The sequence below is a fragment of the Wyeomyia smithii genome, chromosome 2 (genome assembly GCF_029784165.1).
Source record: "Wyeomyia smithii strain HCP4-BCI-WySm-NY-G18 chromosome 2, ASM2978416v1, whole genome shotgun sequence".
Taxonomy (NCBI): Eukaryota; Metazoa; Arthropoda; class Insecta; order Diptera; family Culicidae; genus Wyeomyia; species Wyeomyia smithii.
Genome location: NC_073695.1, coordinates 42285540 through 42304631, shown reverse-complemented (window position 1 = coordinate 42304631; position 19092 = coordinate 42285540). Strand labels below are relative to the sequence as shown.

At 38.7% G+C, this 19092-nt stretch overlaps 1 protein-coding gene across 1 annotated transcript in view; it reads left to right on the top strand.

Annotated features, from left to right (window-relative positions):
• Positions 1–19092, top strand: part of LOC129719578 (uncharacterized) — a 199323-nt gene that overhangs the window by 167069 nt on the left and 13162 nt on the right. Inside the window, exon 7 of the mRNA XM_055670972.1 lies at positions 10580–10707. Within this exon, the coding sequence (XP_055526947.1) occupies positions 10580–10707 (128 nt within the window). The remainder of the gene's footprint in view (positions 1–10579; positions 10708–19092) is intronic.

The window sequence follows — 19092 nt, the reverse complement described above, 5'->3', positions numbered from 1 at the left end:
TTGTCACCGGTTTGCCTTTGTTCAACTAACCCCCTGGCCCGCAGAGGGGGGCAAAATAGTGGAATGGCAAAATTATTGGCAGGCAGAAACAAGTGGGCGGCTTTGGGGTACTGATTTACAGCTTATTTGACCTTAACTCGTGCGAGATAGTAGCGGTTGGTCTCTGGACAGCAATATATCATGAACACTACTAGAGGTCATTTTCGATTTGAGCTCATGCAGACTTTTTAACTTTATCCCGTTGTTTACAGCAGCCGGTTTTAAATTTATTCTAAACGATAGAAATTTTTGAAAATTGCATTTCAAAAGTTTTAATCTCCTAATCTGTTGTCTATGAAATAGAAACTAAAAGAATTAGTACTTTTTTATAAATAGTAAACCAGATGTCGGCAGCACACTCTAAGAAATCAATCAAACTTCGTGGGTGCGTCAGCCTTACTAAGCCACGCAACTTTGCAAATCTATATATCTGAATGATGACGAGAGATAGAGGAAAGTTAGGGAGCAATGACTTTTAGAGAATTGTTTGAACTTTTATTTCAAAATATTGAAACGAATTGGATTTGAGATCCTGCACTGAAAAAAAAATATTCAAAAAAAAGGTAATTTTAAACAAATCGATCATCTCAGATTTTTTCAAAATATTTTTTTTAAATGGACACTTAGTTCCCTTTTCCTTTTTCAAGTCCAGCATTTTTCCCTTTTTTGTTTCAGAACATCCAGGCGCCACGTGAATGCACGTTAAAGATGAGAGTTTGCAAAAAATTGTCAAGAGATGACGTTTAGGGAATCATCTGAACTTTCATTTGAAAATATTGGAGAAATTCAACTTGAGATTCTACACTGAAAAAAAAGTTGCTCTTAAACAAAAAGGGGGTTTGAAAATTCCATCATCTAGTTTTTTTTCGTTTGTCAAAATAAGCGTTTTACATAGACAATTTGGCTGCCAACAACTATTGAAACGCCTCAACAAAGATGGTATATTCGGGTCTGCAGCACCATTTCAAACTCCTTTCTCATATCTGCCACCAGTTGTTTTCCATCCGCACAGGTGCAATATGTAACACGCATCTGCATGATAAACTGTTGCATGCCTGAGGGTGCTGTACCCTTGTTATCTGCTTCCATCCGATACGAGAAGAATTTGATTGTCTCATTTCCAAACCCTAACACAATACAACGTGTTGTTTTGTTGCGCGGCTGGGAGTTCCATCGGTTCAGTTCCCCTGTTCACCAACACGAGACTAGAGTTTCTTCGTCTAGAGATTCTCTCTTTACCCGGATTGTGAGCGTACAATCCACAGGAGCAACCTGAAGAACAAACGCGAGATGCTCTAAATAATGTTCAGATACGCCAAAGATATCTGTAGGTTTCAGTGCACTTCAAATTATGGTATCTTCGGTTCAAACTTTCTTGATACAAAGAAAAATTGATTTTATTATTAAAGTATCCCTGAAAGTATGCATATTTTATGCAAGCAGAACCGCTTTTTTTGTTCCTTGCTCTTACAAAACCCTCAAGTATGGATACCGTTTTATGAAAATAGCACCTCTTCTTGTAAATAGTACTAAAAAGTAAATATTTTGGTTTATTTTATAGCGAGCAATAAACTTGACCATATGACAATCTGCGTGACAATATATTTTAGTCAAGATTTATAGTGGTCCCCTGTACTATATTAAAACCTATATTTAACCTCCTGTCAGATTTACTCAATTTCCTTTAACGTATATCGGAGTTTATAAATAATGTGATGCAGATTGACTACGAAAAATGTTTCCCGATGGTAGTTTTTTGAAAATCCCTCGAATTTTCGCATAAATTGAGTTAATCTGGCGGGTGGTCCACTATAGAAAAGGGGTCCACTATAGACTAGTTTACCCTACATGGCACGTCATAGAAGTAGGTAGAAACGATAGCGGTGAGAGAAACTAGTGTAGAATTACTTCAAATGGACCACTTCCTTCAGTAGACCATTCTGACAATTTTTTTTATTCTCTTGATATAAATTGAAATTTATGGTGAAATTACCTTGAATGGACCACTTCCTTCAGTGGACTACCATGACGAAAAACTTTTTTTTCGCTTGATATAAAGTAAAACTACCTTGGATGGACCATGTCTTTAATGGACCATGTGAATAATTGGACCATGTGATTTATTGGACCATGTCCTTTAGTGAACCATGTCCTTCAGTAGACCATGTCCTTTAGCGAACCATGTCCTTTAATGGACCATGTCCTTTAATGGACCATGTCCTTTAATAGACCATGTCCTTTAATGGACCATGTCCTTTAGTGGTCACGTCCTTCAGTGGATCATGTCCCTTAGTGGATCTTTTCTTCCAGTGGACCATAACGTTTAGTGGACTGTGTCGTTTAGTGGACCATGTCCTTTAGTGGACAATGTCTTTTAGTGGACTATGTCTTTTAGTGGACGATGTCCTTTAGTGGACCAATTCCTTTAGTGGACCATGTCCTTTAGTGGACCATGTCCTTTAGTGGACCATGTCCTTTAGCGGACCATGTCCTTTAGCGGACCATGTCCTTTAGCGGACCATGACCTTTAATGTACCATGTCCTTTAGTGGACCATGTCCATTAGTGGACCATGTCCTTTAGTGTACCATGTCCTTTAGAGGACTATGTCTTCTAGTGGACCATTACCTTTAGAGGACCATGACCTTTAGAGGACCATGACCTTCAGTGGACCAATACATTTAATGGACCTTGTCCTTTAGTGGAACATGTCCTTTAGTGAACCATGTCCTTCAGTGGACCATGTCCTTCAGTGAACCATGTCCTTTAGTGGACTATGTCTTTAAGTGGACGATGTCCTTTAGTGGACCAATTCCTTTAGTGGACCATGTCCTTTAGTGGACCATGTCCTTTAGTGGACCATGTCCTTTAGCGGACCATGTCTTTTAGCGGACCATGTCCTTTAGCGGACCATGTCCTTTAGCGGACCATGTCCTTTAGCGGACCATGACCTTTAGTGTACCATGTCCTTTAGTGGACCATGTCCATTAGTGGACCATGTCCTTTAGTGTACCATGTCCTTTAGAGGACTATATCCTTCAGTGGACAATGTCTTCTAGTGGACCATTACCTTTAGAGGACCATGACCTTTAGAGGACCATGACCTTTAGTGGACCAATACATTTAATGGACCTTGTCCTTTAGTGGTCCATGTTCTTCAGTGGAACATGTTCTTTAATAGACTATTACCTTTAGTGGACCATGTCCTTTAGTAGACCTTATCTTTTAATGGCAAACAGCAAATCCTTGGTGCTACATTTCGTATCGGAACTCGATCTTGTGTTTACTATACACAGACTTCGCAGCCGACTGTAAAGTGTACAGGACAATTGCGGGGCGAGCGCTACGATCCTACTGACACTAACAGACTCTCCCGAGCCGGGCTCAAACATACGACGACTGGCTTGTAAGGCCAGCATCGTACCTCGAGACCAGCTGAGAGCGCTGACTTTTAATGGACAATGTCCTTTAGAGGACCATGTCCTTCAGAGAACCATGTCCTTTAGAGGACCATGTCCTTTAGTGGATCATGTCATTTAGTGGACCATGTTTGCTAGTGGACCAAGTCCTTTATTGGACCATGTCTTTAGGTGCATCATGTCCTTCAGTGGACTGTTAAGATTAACTCAAATTACGCGAAAAATCGAACGATTTCAGAAAACTTCCATCGGGATCTAATCCAGGGAATCTGTATCAAAATCCCAAGAAACATTTGTTAATTCCAAGGATAGAGTAGAACTACCTTAGTCGACCTACTTCCTTCAGTGAACCACCATGACGCTAAATTGTTTATTCTATTGATATACGGTAAATTAACTTTTAGTGGATCACTTTCCAATAGGGGACCACTCGCCAAATTAGCTGAATTTATACGAGAACTCGAATGATTTCCAAAAAACTTCGATCGGGAAACGAGTCAATCTGCACCAGAACAACGAGAAACTTTTGGAAATAAATGGTTGGCTGCGAAATCTGTGTCGAATAAAAAGAAGGTCAAATTCTGAAAGAAATATAGCACCTGTGCTTTGCTTTTTGTTAATATTGATGCAGATTAGGTGTATGAGATGTTTCCCGATGAAATTTTATCAAAATTCCTCGAATTTTCGCATAAATTGAGTTAATCTGCTTGGTGGTCTACTAAAAATGCACAAAGTCCATCCGAGGTGGTCTTATCCTAAACAGTTTTTCTTCAGGGTGGTCCACTGAAGGAAGTGGTCCAAATGGAATAATTACGTCATTTTCTTTTGAGTATAGAAGGTTTTCAAGTACTTAAGTAAAAATATGACACAAAATTAGGAAAAAAAAATTTTTTGTTGTGATTTAAATATCTCATCGATTAGCGAATATTAGAAAACAGTGATCTTTTCATAAAACTGTCCTACAAAAAAATTTTATTTTCTGATATTTTGAAAAATATGTTTTTTTTTGTGTTTTTGTGATAATTCAATTTGAGTATAATTATAGGTTCCATGTAAAAATACAATTCCTATGTATTTATTACATGGAAGAATAGTCAGTCCAGTGCTTTGATACTCTATCCAAACGATTTGCAGTCTTCATCAAAGTTTCTCGGCGTAATTAGAGGTTCAATTCGACGTTTAGTTTAGTTCACGATTTGGCCGCAGAGATGGCGCTGCGACACCAATTTTCTAGACTTACACGCTAGAGCTCTGTAGTTTTCGATAAAGTCTTAAATCATAAAATTTTATGTAGAAGACACAAAATTTCTGTCTCCCCAATTTTTTTGAATAAACGAGTATTTGGCGAATTTGTCTGAATTTCATGTTTTTTTGTAATGATTTTGTGATTCTAAACATGAAACTCACCAGAGAATATGCAATTTCTTGAATCGCCAACCACTGAACCACGGGGACCAAACCCTGAGAGCGCTAACAATTCCGTTCTATTAGATTCCAATCCTAGCCCAGTGTGCAGTGGTCCACTCGCCAGATTAACTAAATTTATGTGAATACTCTAGGGGATTTCAGAAAACTTCCAACGGGAAACACTTTTTTCCAGATTATCTGTACAGAATCACTAGAAACATTTATACCTACAAATGTTTCTCGTGCTGTTGTTGCAGATTAGCTGGAAAAGAAGGTAATTATGACGCGGTCTCGGCTGGAGGAAGACAAAATAAGTCCTTCTTATAACAGAATTAATCTCAGGAATATTTACCCTCTCCAGGGAATTGTAATCGGCGATATCCGCACGGGGAAGGAGGTTTCGATAGGACTCCTTCCTCTCGCATGATAAGTCCCTCTTATGAATAACCTGGCCAGACAGGAGCGTTAGGTGTAGTCTCACTCCAGGATATTGTAATATGGCGATATTGGTAGGATAGAAAGAGGCTCGGTATAGCAGAGCAGTAAGCTTGGAACACAAGCACAGATATAAAATGAAAAGCGTATCATTCCATCCAATAGTGATACTGCTTATAATATGAAGTGCGGAGTACAGAAAACACCCAGGCAATATCACAATAGATCAAATGTCTCTGGACGCTGTGATGAGTTCACGCAGAGAAAAAAAAGCTCATAAACTGCGACTATAAAATATTTACGAAAATTATTTCTGAACAGGAAAAAAGTAGGTACTGACTAAGTCCTGCAAAACTAAAAGTTTAAAAGGCTGTCTTGTTAGCTTGGAATTAAATACACTAAGGTCGCTTTTTACGCGGTTTTTTTTTACGTAGAGTAGACCATAATTACCTCTGGAAAGGGTTAAACAAATTCGGTTTCCCATCGCAACTGACCGATTGTTTAAAAGCATTTTTGTACAATAATGCTAACTCGCAAGTCTTAATAAATGGATTTCTCACGTCAGAAATCGACATTAATTGTTCCGTTCCCCAAGGATGTCCATTGAGTAAGATACTTTTTGTGTTATATATAGAGCCTCTTTCAAGAAAGATAGCGGCTTCCATTCGAGCTATCATTATGTATGACAAATTCATTTCCGTAATGGCAATCGCTGACGATGTAACAGTGTTTTTAAGAAATGATAAAGAGTTTGTCAGAATTCTTCAAATTGTTTGATTCATATTCTAAATATGCCAAAATAAAGATTAACTTTAAAAAACAAGTATTTTTACGCATTAACAGAGCATCGCTAGGCCCTCAGATTTTTTCTGAAGCTAATAGTTCAACTGTGTCAATGCAAATTACTCGAGATTGATAAACAATATCAAAGCCGTTTTAAATTTACACAGTGCTCGGCGATAAAATATCTTTGACTAATTTCAAGTTTTGAATTGTTATATCCTTTCGAAGTTATGGTACGTTTCCGCTCTCTAATGCTCATTTTGGTAAAATTAAATCAGCAGGTGGAAAATTTATTTGGAAGGGCTATATATTTAAACTCACCTGCAATCAACTATATCTAAAAAAGGTGGCTGATTGACCCGGAAGCTGAAGACGGAGCTATTGAAGAAGAAATTTTTTGACGTAAGACTACGTCTTTGTTTTTTATACTAGATTACATTTTGTGAAATTGAAAATGAAACTGGCATATGTTGCGTCAGATTTCAAACGATTATAGCAAGCAAACGACTTAATGCATCTTAGTCATTTATATGTCGGTGGATAGATAAAATATGCAACAATTGTTGGATATAATGTTGAACATTGTTGCTTCACTGCTTAATGGTGAAAACAGGTGAAAAGTTCCAAGGTCAAGTTTTCCCATACATTTCCCTCGTTATTGGCTTGCTTCCCGAGCACGGATAACAATAACATGGACGGAATAAATTCCACTGCGTACATATTTTGACTCAACAAAGTGTTTTGGTTTGTTTGTCTTTCTCTAAGCTGCGTGGCCACGCCCTTATGGCAAAAATCTACTCTGAACTCGATACAAAAGACTGCGTGTAGAAAATTCAGCTTCAGTCTAGTTTGTCACACAATAGCGAGTGGAGTATAGCTGTTAGAGGTACGCGACATTGAGAAACGAGAGCTGCATACGAGTCAACTTCCAGGCACTGCGGAACATGTTACCATTATTTTTCATACGGCAGCAACAGTTACCATCGTACGCTGCAGGATATTATGCGTGGTCAAGCAAAATATTCAATGCTACCGGTGCGATCATCAGTGTTCTGTAGCACGAATTTCATACTGAAGATTATGGAATCGGTTCTTATCAGAACTATAGATGCTTGAAGATAAGGGTTATGAGAATTTTCGCAACTACTACTAGTGTAAAATTTCCATGTATGCATCGTTAGTATTACAATGACGACCATCAAATATAAACGGTAGTGTTGCCTATGAACAGTTTATCGCAGCATATAATATATACATTTAGTCCTACGTCACGTACGTCACGTATACCTTGTAGTATTCAATAACGAGTAACTCTCCTGAAAACCGCACACACAATGCGCGAGAATGGATAGTTGAGGGGAAATATATCAAAGAACTATTTGATCTACCAAACCAACCACAAAACTCTTGTATCGGCGTTTTATGAATCCAATTAGAGAGATCCCAAATATTGAAAACAGTGTGTCTGATGATTGAAGAGCAATTCTTTCTCCCACTTTTCTTTCCATCTACGAGCGCTCAAAAGTTTCTGCATTTGTAAACGACATAATTTCGAATCGTGAGAAACTTCAAGCTTATAATTTTGGGAATTTAACTTCTGTCAATTTTGATACAAGTAGTTTAATTGATTCCAATCAACATCGATTGAAACAATGTCCAGAAGCAAAAAGAGTTTGGGAATGGGTCAGCCATGGTATTAGTCACAATTTGGAATAGATTATCGTGATCTGGGAGATGTACTTCAATTCGACAGAAATGCTAAAAACAAAAAGTAAAAAGCTGCTCTATGGCTGACAGTAAAGGTAATTGCCTTTAACTTGAGAGTAACAGAGCCGTTGATATTCAATTTAAAAAAAAAACATGACTACATGTTCAAGATTCTATTGTCACGGATCAGTCCGCCACAAAAAACGTGTGTAAGGATGAAACTCTTTGCTCTTACTCGACAATTCGGAAAGGAATTTGTGGACCATCACGCATTTTTTTGCAATCGACATCAGCCTCGTGAGTGTGGATTGTTGACTACAGTTCAGAAGAAATGACTAAAATAACTGTACTATCGACTAAACTTCAACGAAAGCCTGATTACTCTTTGTCGTCGGAGGATCTTTGACTCGAGTAATTTTTCACACCGAAACTCCGAACGGAACTCAAATTTCGAAACAAAGTCAACTAGAACCACTACAAAAACGAACTTTGGAGGCCATTCTGATTTTCGATCAAAACTAAACCCCGACTCAACTTTTCGTTCCATTGTCGATCACTGTCCATTTGGCACAAATTGAACTTCTGTTCCCTATTTTGGAAATTTCACAAACAGTGCTTCTGCCACATCGAGAATTTGTTTCCCACCCGGAACTGCATTCAACGAATCAGTTGCAGCCGGCACCATTATTTATAATGAATACACTTTCCGCACCTCGTGAAAGTGCAATCACAGCTGCATTCAATTCAAATTCAGCTTCCAAACGATTGATTTGTGAAATTTCCCGTGAAACATCACCTCGTCCAAAATGCGAACCCGTGGCCCAGCCCAGTGCCCAGCGGAAAAGTTGAAAAGCTTGTACTTAAATTTGACTCCATTCAGTACTTATACACGTGCTTCGTTCGTTAGGTTGCTGCTGCGGCAACAGTTTTGCAGTTTACGTTTACCATCAATCGGGAAGAGTTTCCACGGTAGATGATAGCACTGCTTGTAACAACGGTAAATCGAAGTAGATTTTTTTGACGTAGAACTACGTTTTACTTTAGCATACCACACAGGGATGCAAACTGAAAAACTGGGACGAAATTTGTCCCTTTTCAAATGCTTATAGGTCAGTTGGTTTTCAACCGATTTCCTTCATTCTTGCAGCAATCGATTGGAAAATTATACACGCATCTGCCCAAAAGCAGAAAAATTTTGTTTGAATCTACGAACTATTGCACTATTGAAAATTGTCAAGCCTTGTTGAAATAAAAATAACGTCCTCTGATTGGTCGCTTGCTTGCTGTGAGTGTATGATATGGTATGATGTGTGTACGATATGGTGTGATGTGTGTATGATATGGTATGATGTGTGTATGTGTGTATGATATGGTATGATGTGTGTATGGTGTGATGATATGGTATGATGTGTGTGTTTATATGATATAATGTGTGTGTGTCTGTATGATATGGTATGATGTGTACTGCTTTTCCAAGCATAGTTGTCCCAGCGTGCATAAGGTTTGTGGAGAACATGGGACTACTATGATTGGAACGGCAGTGTATGCGTCTGTATGATATGGTATGATGTGCGTGTGTGTATGATATGGTATGATTTGTGTGTGTGTGTATGTGCTGTGTATGGTTTTTAACTCGGCACGTTCTGCTAACTGCTGAATCCGGTTCACGAAACTCACAACCCTTCATTAGTAGACATTATAACTCTTTACCCAAGTAAAAATATTGGTTTTATCAAAGGTTTATAGCGCTCAATACAGCCAAAAAAGCGCTGTAAAACTTTGATAAAACCAGTTGTGTTACTAGGGTAATGAAACACTCAATGCATTTGTTAATAGTGTACGTAGTTCTACGTCATTTATGTGGTCGTGTCTTGGATACAACCTCCTACTTTTTAAACTTTTTTTCTGCGTCAATATTTGTGCGTTTCTGGTGTAGCTTCTACAGCACATGGATGAAAAATTCACTAACATAAAAGTTCACAAAGAACACTAAAGATTCATCCTACCACCGGAATCGCGCTCTCGATCCCTGAAGCTGGTTGCAATTACAGCGAATAAAGTGACACAGTACACCTCAGCGATCAGAACTGCGAGCTCCGCGTACGCGGAAGGTAACTTGCTGGTCATGGAGATCCCGACAAAAAAACGTCGCCTTTGAACGGAACGAACGCTTCCTTTGAAAACCCATAGCCCATTACAAAGTTTGTAAAGCATCGTCACAATCATACTGGGAAAAAGGAGGGAGAAAGAAAAAAAAACTAAAAGCAATTGTACCTTTCGAAAACACGGTGAAGGGGAAAAAACCTTGGTTTGTGAATCGAATCAAAGTGCACCGTACACACGTACTAACCCGCCCATTCTGGTGGCCCTTGGGGATATCATGTCGTCGTCAACAGCCCGGCAATGGCCCGGCCCGGCCACGTGCCCGTGCAGCTGACGTAATAATCCCAACCGAGCAGCAGCGGAAAATCTGAACGGTTCATAGGGAAGCGCAAAAAGCAATCACATGCCGACGCTGTGGGCGAAGTGAGAATAAGAACCTGTCAGATACCTCTACTTGACTAGTTTCACATTCACACAATAATAGGGCAGAATTGTGCCCCCCATTGCTTGTCACCTTCCATACAGCCATTCGTGTTTTTCAGTATACTTTGTTTAGCGATTCTCGTTCAATGTGATTCTGGTAGGGGTTTTCAGTAGTTAACACTCTGTCAGCAGAGTGCGTTCGACTTTAAAAGTTTTTTCCTTCTTCTTTCTAATTGCTGTTACAACCCGTTGCAATCGTTTCAGGCGGTACCAACAAGCGCGGAGATCAGAAATGGCCACCGGCGGAGTACAAGAAGCAAAGCGAACTGGAAAACGAAGAACGCCGAAGACTAGCCCAGCAGCCTGCGTTCCGTCCGCGTAAAGTGCAGAAAGTAAGTACATTGTGCTTGTTTTGAAATAGAGTTCCTAACACTTGTAAAATGGCATGATTACAAGTACTCACATTGCTACGAATCTCTCCCATCAATAATTATTGCGATTAAGTAAACTGAAGAGAGGGCCGGCTTCGCCCAGCTTGCTTTAGAAATTTGAAAAACTAGTTATCGAAAAATCAAATAAAAACCAATTATTAAACGATAACACTGGTCGAAAAAAGAAAAAAAAGTGCATTCCAAAAGCTCAAATCGGTAAAAATAAAAAATTATAGCTTTTTAACCGTTCCCATGAATTTTAGTGCACCTAACCATTACCAAATCGCGTCAACTTACGTGAGAGTGTCGTATAGAAATTGCTCGCCGGGTTCTTCGCTTTCACGTTATGTTTACGAGGAAACTCATTTAAGTCTCTGAACAAACGGTCATGTCTAGTGACACCAAGATGCACAGGAATGGTTGAGTAGCTATAATCATTAAATTTTTCCGGTTTGAGCTTTTGGAGCGAATCTGTGTTGACCAGTAAATATGGTTATAATGCCATAAAAAGTTGTTTATAAAGACGTCAACAAGAGTCGTAAAATCACATATATTTTTTCCATATCAAAAAGTAAATCTTGAAAATTCTTTGACAAGTCGCCAGTAGTCAAAAATAATTAAATGCCGGCTGAATCTCGATTTGTGTCGAAGAAGTCATATTAAATATCAAAAAATCCACTAAATGACATCAACAATTCATATTCAAATACTGTAAAGTTACCATGGGATAACGAAAAATGACACTAACATATTCCAATCGTTATTAACGTAACACTTCACATAAAAATCTCTATTCTTTCTCATTTATTTTTCCATATGAATTCCCAGTAGTTTTAACGAAAACCAAAGACCCTAAAATAATGTGAGGAGAAGCGTAAACGAGAAGTTTGAACAGTTGCATTTACAAAAAAATTAAATGCCTTGACCATTTGTAAGTAATTTTGGTTCACAGATGTTTCATCATAAACCTGACTAAGGCTAATTCGGGACCGCGTCATATCCGATCGAATACTTTTTCCACTGAGATTTCAGAGTTGCGTTCATCTATGTTGCACTTTTATGTGCCGAATGCTGGAAATTATCAAGAAAATCGATGTTATATTTCAGGAAAAATTAGGGAATTTGATTTAGAAAATTAGTTCGCCACCCTGAACGTGTGTCTACTTTTGCAGCTACATATTTGACATTTCAAAGGAAATCTATAAATGACCAAACGATGGGAACGCCTACGAGGAATCCAGTACGGTTGACCTTCTTTCTGTGAACTTTTTATCTTTAAAATCTTTCAAAATCAGATTTGGCAAGAGAAGAAGTGCCACTCGAAGTAAACGATCACGGCAAACTGAGGTTATTGAGCAGTCAACTGCTGTAAACACGTTTTACCTGTAGGTTAAAATATCTGCAGATGACATCCAAGGAGATCAGTTATGTTTGAATTCCGCAAAATCCAGTCTACAACCTTTGAAAACTTCATCACTCTAGATTTTGGCTGACCCTCCCAGATGGTCTCGAGGTGCGATGTTTGAACAAGCCAGTCGTCGTAGGTTCGAGTCTCGGCCCTGCATTTTTTTTTCTACACTAAACAGTTGGCTGCCTATTTCTGTCTACTTCGTTCTATCTGGCTTGAGAAATATTATTACTAGATCAAAGATATAAGTAATTTCCAATATCCCCGCACACAACGTACGTAACTCTCAATTCTATGAAAACTGTTCAAAATACAAATCTGAAAAAAATACAACCCATGGCCCCGTTATTCCTTCTAAATTCCATTCTCAATCCACGGAACAGACAGAAAAACGAAATTACATTCGAAATCAGAGAAATCATTCTCTTCATCTAACCAAAATATAAAAGCGATACAGTTAAAAAAAAACGAAAATAACTAATTAGCTTGTATAGCCGCCCTCTTTCTCAACCAGCGCAAGGGCGAAACCAGTTTAGTCGAATAGTTGTTTCAGCGCATTTGAACACCAAATCGCATAGACATATAGCATATAGTGGTAGCTTCGAACGGTCACTGAAAGGCGAGTTGACCTTGAGCGTGGCATAATTTAACTTTGTGTAGCAAAAAAAACCGGGACAGGGCAAACACAACCGATGCTGTAGAATAGTAGACATGAAATAATATTTTTTAACGATTTAGCATGCCTGTACTTGAAAGAAACGGTATTAGTTCCACTTTTATTAACACCCTCAAAAGCCCTGATACGTCTGTTTCGTAAAACATACACTGACACCTATTTACATATATCAAATTGCTCTATTGGTGATTAAAATATTTTTACTGCCAAATGCTTTGTTTAACTGGCATAGTGTGTTTGGCAGAGTTGTGAATAATCTTTTATTTCCCAAGCCGTTTTTTTATTTTCCTGATTGCTTTATGATCAGACAGTCCTCAATGTTTATGTAGCCTTTTATAGTTTTCATAAAAAAAATTGTATTTTGAATGAAAATAGCTGTTTTAGATAATTAACCTTTAATTTTGTTCTTACCTTTTTGCAAAAATAAATATTTTTATTGTGTATATTTTTTCCGAAAGAAAAAATTCTTACCCTCAACTTTGCCTTAAAAATATTTGTAACCATCAATACCTTCTTAACATAGCATTTTAAATATCTTCTCGAAAATGAGTCGTATTTTTTGTGGAATTACCCAGTACTCAAAATCATAAATCAAATGAAAAATCAAATAAAAAATACTAAAACCATTTCCTGTTATCTCAGAGCCCTATGAAAACCCAAATTCAAGTCCAAACTCGAATCCGAATCTAAGTCCAAATCCTAGTGGAACTTCAGGTCCGAACCCAAACCTAAGAACAAATCCAATTCTGTGTCTAAGTCGATATATAAACCAAAGTTCAAGGCCAAATGCAAATGAAATCAAACTTCAAATCCAAGTTTAAACCCAAATTCAAGTCCAAACACAGCCAAGTCCAATCTAAAAACAAAGTCCAATTCAAAAACCCACATCCGAGCATAGACCGAAATCCAAGTTTAAACCTAAATTCACGTTTAAACCCAAGTTGAGGTTAAAACCAAAATCTGAGTTCAAATCCAAATACAAATCCAAACCCAGATACAAGTGTAAATCCAAGCCCAAAGCCAAATCTAATCCGAACTCCAAGTCCAATTCCAAGTCGAACTCCAAGCCCAAACCTCTAAGCTCATTCATTCTAAGCTCATGTCGAACTCTCGTCGTTTAAACCCAATTCCCAAATTAACCCAATTTAAACTCCAAGTCCAAACCCAAATTTAAATTTGAGCCAAAAGCCTAACCTAAATTTAAACCAAAATCCAAAAACCAAATAAAAGTCCAAACCCAAATCCAAGTTCAAACCCGATTCTTAGTCCAAGTCAAACTCCCACATCCAAATATAAATCAAAATACAGCAGGCACATGAACATATTTTACAAAAGATTTATGGTCGCATTGAGTAAGTCCACGCGAAAAAACAAATTCAACTCCAAGTTTATGTCCAAACTCAAATCCAACCAGCTTCCGAGCAGGGCTCCTACATTTATCCACGACATTAGAGCGCTCTTAATCCATCCATCCAAATTCAAAACCTCATGTTGTCAGTGCATAAGCACAGTGGGCTAATACTAGACAACCTGAAGTTGGAGTCTTTCAGAAATTTGTATTTTTCTGAGGCTGGTAGAGCAACCATCGACAAACTGAAATCTTCCTGTTCGATTGGTCCAGATGGAATTCCTGCTTGGGTGCTTTAAAAAATGTAGTGATGCCCTGATCCATCCTTTAGCAGTTCTATTCAATACTTCTTCAGCACAACTTCCGTTGTTGTTCCCTCTTGTTGCAAATGTTCCGTCATTTTCCCTGTTCATAAGAAAGGCGACAAGTCTGACATCGGAAACTATCGAGGCATCACTTCGCTTAGCGCTAGCTCAAAGGTGTTCGAGATTATTATAAACGGTCCTCTTTTTGCCAGCAGCCAACTCTACATTTCCACAGATCAACATGGATTCTTTCCGAAGCGGTCTGTCTCTACCAACCTTGTTCAAATCCTCTCCACGTGCTTCAAAACCATGGATACTGGTGCCCAAGTTGACGCTGTTTACACGGATCTTAAAGCTGCGTTTGATCGAGTGGATCGCGGTATTCTCTCAACAAGATTGGAGAAAATTGGCGTGTCTCCCGCTTTTGTCACCTGGTTTAGATCCTGTATGTTAGAATCAGTTCTACCCAATCTCAGACATTTTCCAATCCTTCTGGAGTGCCCCAAGGAAGCAATACTTCCATCTGGATGCCGAATGTTTTACGTGGATGATGTTAAGATCTATAAGATTATCAAGAGCCTTTCAGACTGTGTCGAAGCTCAGAGGATGGTGAGCTGTTTTGTGGAATGATGCTCCCGTAATTACACGACAAATGCAGCGTTATATCCTTCAAACATGGAATGATAGCGATTGTATTTGACTACATCGTTTGCAGCCTTCGCAGCGAGCAACTCAAGTTCGATGCCTGGGTGTTATGCTAGATAGTGCCCTCACACTTCAAACACACTATTGTGAAGTAATCTCGAAGGTGAATAGACAGCTAGGACTCATTTTCAAAATTTCTACTAAGTTCATGGATCCACTATGCCTTCGATCTCTGGTTCGCTCAAATGTAGTCGCCTGTTGTCCATATCATGCTTACTGGACTGGTAGGTTCGAAGCAGCTCAGACGAAATTCGTTCACTACGCTCTACGTACCCTTCCATGGAACAATCCTTCCGAATTGCCACGTTATGAAGATCGCTGTCAGCTTCTTAAACTTGAAATACTTGAACGACGGCGTTTTATCACACAGGCAGTTTTATCTTTACGCTCCTGAAAGAAATATACGCCAACGAGATGTCCTAGATTAGATTTATGTGTAGTACTTTCAGCGCTATTTTTGAGATTTTTGACTTTACCATTACAGGTTAAATTATTTAAGATCTGTTTGAAGTAGTTTCAAGAATTTTAACAACACTAAATGATATAATGTCAATTTGTCTTCACAGGGCAGAATATTGAAAAACATGCTTAAAATGGGTCCAAACTAGAAGAAAATCGTTTTCACATCGAAATACAACAAAAACATCATTCCCAGAAGCTGCAACTTATGAGGAAACTCCCTTAATCTAGAAAACTAAAACTATACACCACACGTTCATTCCACACTGCTTGAAGGATCAAGCCCTGTCATAGTTAATTTTGTTGAGTCCCATTCCCGGGTATGACAAAACCTATCCAAATTAGAATCTCTCACGCTTCGCCGGTTAGTAGTAACGCACAAACTAATCCGAATGGCGCTTGAAAGAATGTTGATGTGGCCTGGTAAATATAGTTCTGGCTGACACGCTCTCGTACTAAAACCATACGTCTCGTATGTACAATGAATGACGGTCGTCCGAAATGTCCGATTCGGGAAGCGAGGAATGGTTTCATTGCATGACACTGTGTGCTAAAAAGAGGGTTGAAAATGGAGACATCTTTTGTTAATAATTATTTTATCAAAATAGCTTAAATTACAAGTTTGTAGACCCTTCGCAATTAAAACATAATTTGCATGTCTAGGTGTCATATTATTTAGTTTTCACCCACTGTGCCTCAGTGACCAGACTTAACAGTGAACGGTAAAATTTTTCGTATGAAGGCTTTTAAGAGAGAAAAAATAACTGAGTTCAACACAAGTTGGACGCTCGGAATGATAAGACTTAAGCCCATTGGTGCTTTCGGTCGTAATACAAAATTTTGAGTGCTCGTTAGGGTCCAGCGAGCGGATGGTAAACCCATTCGACAGACTTTTCACTCGAATAATTTCCAGCCTGTATTTTTTATCAAGTTACAAAAACTAATATCCGATTGTTCGCGGGGGAATTACCGTGATCTCAATATAGAGTCCAGTTTGTAATATTAGGATAATATTTGCAAACATACAAACATATCTCCTGCAAGAGATATCATAACCTAACTTTTTTTTTTATTATTGGGTTGCCGGCTCTGATAATCAAAACGAGAATCTATGAATAATATGATTATTTTGATGACGATGACGAAACTACGCGTCCACTACGGACACTGTCGTCCCGAGGCCGATTCGCTGTTTTCATTTTTCTCTCTCCATCAAAGTTGAAAACAGAACTCGATACCCGTCCCATCACCGACGGCCGCTTTCGGCGCAGTCCGGATCAAATTGAATTTGAAATGCATTCATCGCGTAGGCAGAAAGCCGAATGCTGAATGCAGCAGAGTCGTGAATGATTTTTCGCATCGAACGTTCACCTGCCGATTGGATTATGCCCAGTGGGAGCTGTTTTTTTCTGCCTGTCCTTTGGTGAAAAAACATTGGTGATCTAATGGAGAGCTACGAGTAGGCACTAAGGTGATTTAAAAAATGTTCTAGTGCACAAAATTCCAGGATGTTTTTGTTTATTTTAAACCTGGTGCTGATCAATGAAACTAGTTCAAATCAAGCTGCTTGGTACCACCCTAGCAGTTTGTGTGAATAAGAGAGGATACCGAAAAAAAACTTGCGGAAATTGTCGAACTATGGTACGCAGAACGAATAAAAATGCCTGCAGTCTAGCAAATCCTTTTCGTAGTTTGAAAAGGTAGTGCACCATTCGTGATTCTAGCCATATAATCCATTCAATCCTATTCAATTCAATGCATTTGACGGTAGTAAACTTCAGTTACGTTCTCCGTGTATGAATCATTTATCAACCGTTAATTGGTTTTGAAGTTCGACAATAGGCTCATTAGCTTGGATGTCTTCAACAAAGTTTCTTGATATCTTATGCTATCTCTAATTCCAATTCTCATCCTAATCTGTTTATAAAGTTAAAGTCAAAATATAAAAAGCGGCTCAGTTGCTTAGCAAAATCTCAACACCTCTCCAACAGATTGAATCCGGTGTGGGAATTACCGTTAAGTTATGAATCCAAAGGATTATTGTCCAACTGGTAATTTCTGCAGATTTTTCTAAGTATTTAAATAGTACTGTTTTGTCAAATTGATAGTATAATGAAAGTGTGAAGTGAACTCAACCCGCTCCTTCTCTTCTTCAGCCATCACGTTTACGTAGCGAATAGTTGAAGACGGCTTATTGTTGTTCTGTTGCCCACTGCGTATGAACAATTCATACTTATTCATCCAAACACCGGTACGTAAACATAATTTTACATAAATTGACCTGTGGGGGCAGGCAATAATGGCTTTCGAGTGGAAGTTTGTGCGGGGGATGGGAGGTGGAATCATATCACAATCCGTTTTCACGCCCGACAGCAAAAGCTCTCGACTGACCATGAGTGGGCCGGCAGATGTATTGTTTGCTGCTGTGTTGTTAACAGAAATAATAATTACGGCTGTTATTATTTTTCTAGAATGACCGATGAGTGGGGATTATACGTTGTGTGATTGGGATTCTCTTGGAGGATACTTGCTGGCATTGGAATGTGAGTGTATTGAATCGTAGATGGTTGTTGTTATGCAACTTTTTTCATAAGATACTGCTGCCAAAGTCTTGAAATTCTCCTAATTAATAATATTTCATTCCAATTGCTGGGTATAATTATGCATATGAAGTTGCTTGGAATTGATTGCATCGAACGATTGTACGAGCAAACCCAGAGCCAGTAATAATCGGTCCGAAATGATGGTTATTAGTGCGGCATAGATTGGGATTCATACGCACATTCTGCTCAACGATATCTATCGATGTGAGGCAACCATAATTTCGCGCTACATCGCGTTTCCATTCAATCGAGGAATCATTCAGACAGAACAATATCGGTTGATTTGTGTTTCTGTGTGTGTGTGTGTGTGTGTGTGTGTGTGTGTGTGTGTGTGTGTGTGTGTGTGTGTGTGTGTGTGTTCCTATGCCTTCCGGTTCTAATTTCCTCTCAGAACCGCTGTTTATTTAATTAATTTTCCTCTCATTAATTTCGTAACCCAAGCCTGCACGACGTTTTTTGTTTACTGAAACAAATAATTATTTAGATAATTGCTTCAACTTTTACATCCAATCCCTTCAAAAGATGGAAAACAACAACATTGCCATAAGCCTTTTTTTGGCTTTATATCAACACCAGAGGCAATGCTGTAATACTAAGTAAGTTCTCGCTATTGAAGCTACAGCAACTCTACAAATTGGTGTCCAGCTGTTGCTGACAATTATCCCCACAAAAAAACCGTCGCCGGAATACTACGTTAGGATGAGTTCGGAATGCGATACGGTGAATGTGGTTTTCCCCAGTAGCAGCAGCACAAACAGTTCCAATCCGTTCGGAATAAAAATGTAACACGCGGTATATCATCGTGCCCCTCACGCGATCACATTCACCAACCCACCCACACA